This window comes from Apteryx rowi, unplaced genomic scaffold (genome assembly GCF_003343035.1).
Source record: "Apteryx rowi isolate R43461 unplaced genomic scaffold, aptRow1 scaffold_7, whole genome shotgun sequence".
In the NCBI taxonomy this organism is placed as follows: domain Eukaryota; kingdom Metazoa; phylum Chordata; class Aves; order Apterygiformes; family Apterygidae; genus Apteryx; species Apteryx rowi.
In genome coordinates this window covers 6,331,207-6,340,882 of record NW_020450982.1, presented here as the reverse complement: position 1 = coordinate 6,340,882, position 9,676 = coordinate 6,331,207, and the positions used below count along the sequence as shown (strand labels likewise).

The 9,676-nt window shown below is 64.4% G+C and overlaps 1 protein-coding gene across 1 annotated transcript; it reads left to right on the top strand.

The window, feature by feature from the left end:
* Positions 1–199: 199 nt before the first annotated feature.
* On the top strand, positions 200–9,241 carry B4GALT2 (beta-1,4-galactosyltransferase 2). Its single transcript, XM_026086722.1, has 7 exons — positions 200–287; positions 4,147–4,533; positions 4,935–5,170; positions 5,260–5,450; positions 5,697–5,819; positions 7,529–7,633; positions 7,849–9,241. Exons 2-7 carry the CDS (start codon positions 4,218–4,220, stop codon positions 7,997–7,999), a joined length of 1,122 nt encoding a protein of 373 aa, XP_025942507.1. The 5' UTR covers positions 200–287; positions 4,147–4,217; the 3' UTR covers positions 8,000–9,241.
* Positions 9,242–9,676: the final 435 nt, after the last annotated feature.

Genomic DNA, 9,676 nt, shown 5'->3' with positions numbered 1-9,676 from the left:
GCCTGGGCTGCGCTGGGCTGGGCTGGGCTGGGCTGGACCCGCCGGGGGCCCCGAGCCCGGCCGGGGGCGGCAAGGCGGCGGCGGGGGGGCTCCGCGGCAGGAAGTACCGCGGGTGGGGAGCGCCGGCGTCGAGGAGCGCGAGGGTGTCGTCGGCCCGCGCGCTCGCCTGGCCGCGGGCGAAGCTCGGCCGCCAGACGGTGAAACCTGCCCCGGGCGCCCGGGTGAGAGGGGCTGCGCGGGCAGCGCTCGGAATAGATATTGCCTTATTCTCTGAAGTGCAGTCAGCAGTAAGTACAGCGAGCCGGTAATTGCCTAATGCTGCATGTTTTGATATGGAATAATTGAATTTGAAGGCCTTGTCGGTTAGGGAAGCGTTCTGAAAAGCTGCATGCAGCAGCAATATCCTTTAAAACTCCATTCTGAAAGTCTCCCACAGCCCCTTCCAGGAGGAAATACTTTGTTCTAGGTCTATTTCTGTTTTTCCAGGAAGTTTCTGTGTTTCCGGTGTCGGGGGCTGGAAGATTCGGAGGAGGGGGGTTGGTTTTCCTGGACGTGGCGGCTTTCTGTGCTCCGCGAGGTGTCCCCCTGGCCGCCCCGCACGGCTCCCGCCCAGCCTCCCCCCTCCCAGCGCCGAGCTCTCCGGCGGGATGAGCCGCCGGAGGGAGCGGACTCGAGCTCCCCTGGGCCGCGAGGCGCCCGCTGGGGCAGCCGTCGCCGCAGGCCTGCGCGGTGGCGCCGGGTCGCCTCGGCTTCCCCGGGGCTGCGCTCGGCCTCTTGCAGCCCATGCGGTGAAGGCCTGGCGGTGGGGGTTGCGTGGCGTTTAACAGCCCCGACAGGCCTGCCCACTACGAATTTTGTGTGTGTTTTTTGCCTGTTCGTGTCTGGGGCCTCCGCACCGTACCGTGGCCACGGTTTAATTGAGTGCTTCTGCTTTGTTCGCATTGAAGCTGCCTCCAGCTCTAACAGTGGAGAGGAGAGGCCTTTCCATGACGGCAGGCAAACAGCTGTGCTCGGATGCGATAGTTTTACTGCTGTTAGGTACAGGTTTGGGAAACTGGGGTGACGGGAGAAAACGGGCCATCAGCCACGCTGCAGACTGAGGAACAGCCCATGGGTGCCCTCCTGCCCATCGCACTTTGTGCTCCTGTCTACCCATGCAGGCAACATGGGCTGCACTGGTAAAAGAGGGGCTAGGTCCCTAAATCCTACTTCTCTCCTTGAGCGCGCTCCTGACTGGTCCCCGCCGCCCATCCCTACGTGTCTGGCTGCCGGGACGACGTGGCTCCTTGTGCTGTGTGGCGCTGGGTTCAGTCAGCCTCATGCAAAGACTGTGGTTTGGAGAGGGTTTCCGGCAGTGGGGACGTGCCCCGGGGCTGGGGAGCAGGGCGGTCCCCGTGTTGAGGGCCCTGCTCCGTGACGCAGCGCGGTGACCACGGGATGGTCTGGGAGAACGTAGCCGGCTTGGCCTCCATCATGCCCCATGCGCAGAGGGTCTTTTCTAGAAAACACCTGGTGCTTGGGGAGGGTCCTGGCCTGCGCGTGCAGGGGGAGCCATGAGGCGCCTGCCCACAGAGCCCAAATCTGCGCTATGCAGCCCGCGGCCATGAGAGAGGGAGGAGAGCGGTTGTGTGTCAGGCCCAGAGCCTTTTCCAGCTCTTCTCTGCTTCCTCACGTGCCTGCCGTGGGCTCCCAGCAGCATCCAGCGGGCCAAGCCTGGGGCCAGGCTGTGTTTGGGGCAGAGCTTGCTGCGGAGAGGCAAAGCGGAAACCTGGGGAAACCCGGGGCTGCAGGTGGCTGACGTGGGGAGAGGGCAGATGGGGGCCCGCTGCCGTGTGCGGCTCGGGGAAAGCACCTGGGACCAGGGCGGTGTCCGGGGTGCGTGTCAGTGCTGGGAACGTGGCTTGCGCCTGTGTTGGCAGGGCCTGGCAGCCGGGATGGTGCTGGGGGGTTGCCTGTGTGCGCAGGGTGAGCCAGGGAAGGGCAGGGGCTGCGCCAGGGCAGACCCCAGCCCTCGGGCACCTTGTGTGCTCCTCGGCACGTGAGGCTGTGCTGCCTTTCTCGGCGGGGAGCCTCCGATCCGCGCGCAGGAGGAGTCACTGCGGGCCTGGGCGGGAGGCCCTGCTTCACGCCTCGGCTTCGTGCCTCGGCTCTGCTCCTGCTGCGCAGGCTCTGCTCCTCACCCTGCGCTGCCATCGCCGCAGGCTCTGTGCCGTGCTGCTCCCCAGGAGGCCCCAGCGGCCGGGCTTGGCAGCAGCCCACAGGCTGGCCCTGAGGCTCTGGGCTGGTTGCCAGCACCCTCGCGTCCTAATTGTGCCCCTGCTGGGGGGTGCTAGTCCTGCCGCAGCTTCCCTGCCACTGGGGCTCTCCCGAGGGGCCCTGCTGTGGCAGTGCCCCATCCCCGTGTCCCCCAGGCATTGCTAACCCGTGGGCATGTCCCTTGTGGTTACCCCTGCCTCGTCCTAGCAGCTCGGCTGTGAGAGGGTTGAGGACGGAGAGCGGGGCTGGGGACCGGGGTGCGTGGAGGGGTTGGGTGTCCCCACTCCTGCCGTACTGCAAGTCTGCCCTGGAGGTGGCCAGGCCAGAGGGCCGGCAAGGGCAGGACGTTTTGGCATGGCCAGGGCTCTCCGTGACCCTCTGTGCATGTTTCCAGCAACCAGCTCTGGCCCGGCTCCAAGTGTCATGTGTGAGATAAGGGGACCTGGCTCCCGGCAGCTCTCTGGGGCACGGTGTCCTGGGGGGCACTGGGAGCGGGAGGAGAGAGGATCCAAGCTGCAGGCCGTAAGTCGGACTCCCTCAGGCGCAGCGGGACCCCTCGGCTGCCCCCCTCCCCGGCTCTGCCGGGACACGCTCCCTTTTGGCGCGGCGGCCGCCTCGCAGCTGCTCACTCCTCTCAGCGCCCCTGACAGCCGCTGGGCGTCTCTTCCAGGGAGAGCCCCCGCCAGCGTGGCAGTCGCTGCCGGCCCCCCCTCGCTGCTGGGGGGCGGCGGCAGCGGCGGTGCCGCAGGGGTGGTTGGGGATGGGCAGCAGGGAAGGGCAGCGCCTCGGGAGAGGGCGGCTGGTGGGGGCGCCCGCGGCGCCCTTGAGACACCCCTGAGTGACCGTATTTTGGAGCGTGGCCTTCTCTAAGGGCCCAGCCTCTACAGAGGCTCTTTGCAAGGCCCTTCCCCATCTCGCACTGGGGGACCACAGACCCCGACGGAGGCTGGGAGCAGGGCTGGCCTCGCTGAAATCGGGGAAGCCCCAGGGCTGGGGACCTGCTGCGGCTGCGAGGGGCAGGGGGGTGGTAACGCTGCCCGGCATGGTGCTGGCCCTGTGCCGCTTGCCCTGAGTCGCTCCTGCCTTTTTCCCGCTGGAGGGGTCAGGCTGAGCTGTGGGCAGGGGGGGCTTTGCTGCGGGCTGAGTTGGGGCTGAAATTCAGTCGTGAGAGGCTCGAGTCTTTCTGAGCTCGGGTGAAAATACGATGGTTTGCATGAGGTGCTCTTAAGGGAGATGTTAAGGTAGCCCAGGCAGGCGGCATAGTGCTGGTAAATGCCTTGGGGGTGGGAAATTCAATAAACTAGCAGCATTGTAAAGCTCGGGGTGCCTGATACCATAAAGGCTCAGGACACTGCTTGCAGATGTGGTGCCCCTCATGCAAGGGGCCATGCACGTGCCCTCCCTGCACACAGCTGCCTGTGCCCGGCTGAGGGAGCCTTCCCGGGAGCTGCTGCGGGGCAGGGCTCATCTCCCTGGTGGGGAGGAGATGGGGGCTGTGGGTGTGCTAAGGCGAGGAGGGCAGGGTGGACATGGGTAGGAGCAGTTGTGGGTGCAGGGGGGTCTGATCTGGCCAGGAGTTGGAAGGAGCTGGGGTCTCTGTCACTGCTGGGGTTGTTGCAGAGACCCTGCAGCTGTCCACAGCTCGTGTTTGGCACCTGGTGCTTCTGGTGTGTTTGCAGCTGTGCTTTCAGAGCAGGGGGCTGGAGTGCAGCATCCCCACGGGGTGCTGTCTGTGCATACAGACCGGTGAGCCCATCACCTYCTCATTGAGCCTGAACTGCTCAGGTTGCCCTGCGTCATTAGGGCTGGGATTGGGTGGCACAAACAGGTGCTGAGCAGGTGGAGTGGGGACGTGGCTGGCTGTGTCCTGAGTGTGGGGTGTCTTGGCAGGATCGTGACCGTGGCTGGAGCCGCCCCCCTGCCCTGCTGAGCGCACATGTCCGCCTGCCCATGCCCAGAAGATGACCAGGCTGCTCTTGGGGGTGACCCTGGAAAGGATTTGCAAGGCTGTGCTGCTGCTCTGCCTGCTCCACTTCGTCATCATCATGATCCTCTACTTCGATGTCTACGCGCAGCACCTGGACTTCTTCAGCCGCTTCAACGCTAGGAACGCCTCGCGTGCGCACCCCTTCTCCAACTCCTCCCGGCCCAACAGCACTGCCCCCAGCTACGGGCCTGCCGGTGCTGAGCCCCCGTCCCCCAGCGCCAAGCCCAACACCAACCAGTCCATCACAGAGAAGCCCTTACAGCCCTGCCAGGAGATGCCTCCTGGCTTAGGTGAGATGTGCAGGGCAAGAGTGGGGGAGTTGGGCTCTGCCTTTGGGCATGGGGCTGAGTTGGGTGCTGACATGTCTCATTGCCCCTTGGGCATAGCCTTCCTGGTGGTCCCGGGGGTTGAGCAGTGAAGGGGCCATTGGAGAAAACCAGACCTAGAAGTAGCAGGACACCTGATTTCTTCAGGTTTTGTTTGCGACTCGCCCAGGCTCTCTGCCCCTGTCTGGGAAGAGCGTTGGGCATCCCTCATCCTCAGCGGTGCTGGTGCCCCTTGCAGGGTTGCTGTTTGTTTTGCCAGCCTGGCTGGGAGCGGTGGGTGTCCAGGACTGCAGTCATGGCACAGCTGGCCCTGGTCCCCAGCTGTGTCCTGTGCTGTTGGCATCACCCTGCCCTCGCTTTTGCAGTTGGACGGCTGCTCATCGAGTTCAGCTCCCCCATGACCATGGAGCGGGTGCAGCGGGAGAACCCCGACGTGCACCAGGGTGGCAAGTACACCCCCCAGGACTGCGTCCCCCGGCAGAAGGTGGCCATCCTCATCCCCTTCCGGCATCGCGAGCACCATCTCAAGTACTGGCTGCACTACTTGCACCCCATCCTGCGCCGGCAGAAGGTGGCTTATGGCATCTACATCATCAATCAGGTGAGCTGGGCAGGGACGACGGGGTTGGCGGGGCTGGGACAGGCATGCAGGCGTTGCTGAGCTCTGCAGCCACATGCTCTGCTCTGCAGTATGGCGAGGACACCTTCAACCGGGCCAAGCTGCTCAATGTGGGGTTCCTGGAGGCGCTCAAGGATGATGAGGAGTACGACTGCTTCATCTTCAGTGACGTGGACCTTATCCCCATGGATGACCGCAACCTGTATCGCTGCTATGAGCAGCCACGGCACTTTGCCGTTGGCATGGACAAGTTTGGGTTCAGGTTGGTGCCTGTGGGGCTGCAGGATTCCCCCATGGCTAACACGGGCTCCCCACTGCTTGTTGCCTGGGGCAAGAGTGGGGGTCAGTGGCTCGAAGTGTGGACATGAGATGGCAGAGGGCACAGAGCCCTGGGTGGGAGAGCCTGCAGGGAAGGGCTGGTGCTTGTCCCTGGGATGCAGGTCCCCTTGAAGCTGGCCCCATTCCCAACCTGCTCCTGAGGGCTGATCTGTTTTCTCTCACCCTGCAGGTTGCCCTACGCTGGCTACTTCGGGGGTGTCTCTGGGCTGAGCAAGTCCCAGTTCCTGAAGATCAATGGCTTTCCCAACGAGTACTGGGGCTGGGGGGGAGAGGACGATGACATCTTTAACCGGTGGGTGCCACCCCTCTCCCCAGCATTGGCTCAGGACTTGTAGTAGGGGTATTGGGGGTGTGCTGGGATGCTCTGCTCCCTGCTGAGCGCTGGCAGGCACTGTCACCAACCCTGGAGCTGCTGGGATTGCYGGGGACGTAGTGGGTCCCTGCCGTGCAGTGGGGAGGAGGTTGSTTGCCCACAGCCCTGGGATGCTCCAGCCCTTGGGAAGCTGTGCGGTCAAAGCTGGCAGGGCTGGTGACTGTCATGCTTGGGCCGTGGATCAAACCAGCCTGTCTGAGGGTATCGGAGAGCAGAGGGGCCGTATGTGTTCCTTGTGGGGCAACTAGCCCAGCACAGTGGGGCCCAGCCTCCTCCTGCCGCTGTTTGGGGGCAGCATGCCGTTATTTCAAGCCAGGCTGAGCTGCGTGAGCAGGAAAGCAGGTCTGTGGGCTCTGCTCCACACTGGGATCTGTACAGAAACTTGAAAGTGGCTATGTAGTGGCCTCTCAGCACCAAAACAGGCAGTTCTTCTGGCAGCCGGTAGGCTGCAGCAGATCTGCATGCAGATCTGTCTTCGTGGCTCCGTCCCAGCATTTAGTGCAGGAGCTGGAGAGCTTTAACACTCTTTCCAGTGCGCCCCATGACACTGCCCAGCTGCACTGGCTGCAGAGCAGTGTGTGGCTGGTGGTGCACAAAGGGCCTTTAAGGCTTGGGTGAGCTAAAAACCCCTTGCAGGTGCTGTGTGTGTGGGCAAAGAGCTTGTGGTTTCTACCCGGAGGTAACTGCTGCAATGAGATGGTCCCAGGGGTTCTCTGGGGAAGCAGGGTGCAGTGTGCCAGGCTCTCGGAGAGATTTAAGCAGCCCTTAAATGTGAGGAGGGCTGTGAGGGGGCCTGCATCGCCACCCAGCCGCCTGATACCAGAGCCCTTCAGCTCGCTCACTCATCTGGCCCGAGGGTGTCATGTTGCTGGGACCAGGAGAGGTTTCTATTCACAAGCTGGGAGCTCTCCTGCTTTCCTGTTCCCACTCAGCCTCTCAATTTTAAATGAACTATTCCGGGAGAAGGAAATCTTTCCCCACCTGCTGGCTGTTCAGACAGAAAAAGCAATTGAGGCCAGAGCTGTGCTGCACAAAGGGCACCGGCATTTGGAGAATGTAAACAGCGGCGGCCGCAGAGCTGTGGAGGCAYAGCGGTGTTTGCTTAGCGCAGGCCAAACAGCGACGTGTCTGCAGAGCGGGAGGTCRCCTGGAGTGAGCGGCGCTTCCTGCGCTCTCTGCCGCGCAGCAGGCGGCACCCCCGGCCCCGGCCGCTGCCCCAGCTGCAGCCTGGCTTTGCTTAACTCACTCTGACTAGCGCAGAGCAGGCTTAGCGCATGCTTGTTTCTCATTTCACTAGGGACAGGTTTGTTTTTGATGGGGGGAAGAGTGTGTGTTGTATAAAAGCCACATGTGCAGCTGTGCAGTGGAGCATGCTTGGGGGGCCACGGGTGAGGGGGCCACAGCTGGGCCCCCTGCAGACGTGGGTTTTGGGTACCGCAGCAGTCCACTCTGCCCTGTGCCAGCCCCCCAGCTCTGCTCACAGCACAGGGTGCTTGGCTGGACTCTGGCAGCCCTCGGGATGGTGTGTGGGAGACCAGGGCTGTCCCTGGACGTCTCTGGGCCAGGAACGTGTCCTACGCTGGTGCCCATGGGTGCACACTGACCTCCCGCTCTGCTCCCGTCCCCAGGATCTCCCTGAATGGCATGAAGGTGTCGAGGCCCGACATCCGCATCGGGAGGTACCGCATGATCAAGCACGAACGCGACAAACACAATGAGCCCAACCCGCAGAGGTGAGCTGGAGGGGCTGGGGGGAGCCAGGACATCTGGGCTCTCTTTCATGGGCAGGCGCTGTGCTGCCTAGGGTCAACTGCCCCCCTGCTGTGTGGCCAGGGCTCCCTGCTCTGCTCACACACACCGAGGTCCTTCTGTGGGCACACTAGTGTCGCTGGCCCCACGGCAGGCACCCTATCTGGCCCCTGCCTCATCCTGCTGCTGTTTCCACCAGATTCACCAAGATCCAGAACACCAAAATGACCATGAAGCGGGATGGGATCAGCTCGCTGCAGTACCGGGTGGTGGAGGTCTCGCGCCAGCCCCTGTACACCAACATCACGGTGGAGATCGGCAAGCCGCCCCCACGCCTGGCCCGGGGCTAGTGCTTGCCCCCGCGTGCAGAGCTGCGTGGAGCTGACTCTCAGGCCCCTGGGCCCGGAGCGTGGCCTTGCCCTGCGGCTGGTGGCTCTGTGCCTGGGCTGGCTGGACACTGTGGATTTTGCCCCAGCCCAAGAGCGAAGACTGGATGGGGATGTTTTCTGCCTACTCTGCTGCCTTTTGGAGATGGCTGCGCCCAGCCCGCCCCTTGGTACTGAGGATTTCGCCCTCCTTTTTTGCCCCTCCCTGTCCCCACGAGTGTGTTTCCAGGACCCCCACCCCATACTCCGTGTGTTGGCTGAAGAGCCTGTCTGCCCCAMGTGCGGCTCCAGGCACAGAGCGATGAGACAGCCCCCGCCCTGGCAAGGAGCCCCCTGCCCGCATCAGCCCCCACACCGCCCCGGGAAGGCAGGATGAGACCCCGGCTGCTCCTGGGCTGAGCACCCTGCTTGGGGCCCCAGCAGGCGCTGCGAGAAGTGGGGTGCAGGCTTCCCCCTTCTCCCCGCTGGAGACGCTACTGCCCTGGCCRGCGGTGGGAGCAGCCCCAGGCCCCCCCAGCAGGCAGGTAGCAGGGTGACGGTGCCTCCCCCAGCCCAGCACCGCCTGTGCTGCTCCGCGCGCCGAGGCGGCTCGCTGTCTTCCTCTGCTTTAGTCTGGTGCTTAGAGCCGGGGCCCCACCTCAGCTCTGCCAAACAGAGACCTCCGGCTAGCAAACGCCCCTCTCTGTGCCTCAGTTTCCCCGGGGCTGGGGGTGGTGGCCGTGGCCCCCTCCCCGAAGGCGGATGCTGCGTGCGCGTGCCTGCGGGGAGGCCCCTGCCTCATCGGCCTGCCGTTACCCCCGTGTGCCAGCCACGGCCCCTCCATGGGGGCAGTTGAACCCCCAGCACCATCCCGGCTCTGCAGGGCAGGGGCTGGCGTGGGGCTGCCCCATGGCTCCTGCCAGCGGCAGGCACCTCGGCCCTCCTGCGGTCTCCGGCTCCCCTGACCTCTCCGGGCTGGGAGGCGGCAGGAGGAAGGGGCCGTGGGGTGGCAGGCTGGGGCCCCCGGCACCCCCCAAAGCAGGAGGGGAGCAGCCAGCGCCTCAGGGCGGTGCGTGGGGGCCACGGGCGGGGGCAGCATGCCAGGGCCGGGGGCACCAGTGACTTTTGTACATTTGAATGTCTGACCCTTTTTTTGAGCGTATGTTGAATGCAGCATTCGGTCGTAGAGACCAGGGTTTTTGTATTTAATAAAAGTTTCAAAAGTTCGGAGGGTTCCCTGGGGGGGAGGGCCAGGGTCGCCTCTGGGGCCCTTGGTTTGCTTCGGGCGCCTGCCTGGGGCCGGGGCAGCCCCAGCCCACGCCATGTGCCAGCCCCACCGTGGGCCTGCCCCACGCCTGCCCCATGCCAGCCCTATTCAATCTCCATGTGGGCCCCATACCTGCCCCATGCCAGCCCTATGCGATCTCCATGTGGGCCCCATACCTGCCCCATGCCAGCCCTATGTGATCTCCATGTGGGCCCTATGCCTGGCCCATAGCTGCCCCATAGCTGCCCTCTGCGCCCCTCTGCCTGCCCCACAGCGGCTGCGGCCGCCGCGGCCCCTTTAAGGAGCGGGGCGGGGCGTCGCCATGGAGACGGGGGAGTTTACGGCGGCCGCGCAGGCCTGCTGCGGCCCGGCCTGCGCGGGTCGGTGGGGCGGGG

Coding starts and splice junctions, on each gene's coding strand:
- B4GALT2 (XM_026086722.1), top strand. CDS start 4,218: ATGACCAGGCTGCTCTTGGGGGTGACCCTGGAAAGGATTTGCAAGGCT. Junction 4,534..4,934: donor GGAGATGCCTCCTGGCTTAG/GTGAGATGTGCA, acceptor TCGCTTTTGCAG/TTGGACGGCTGCTCATCGAG. Junction 5,171..5,259: donor GCATCTACATCATCAATCAG/GTGAGCTGGGCA, acceptor TCTGCTCTGCAG/TATGGCGAGGACACCTTCAA.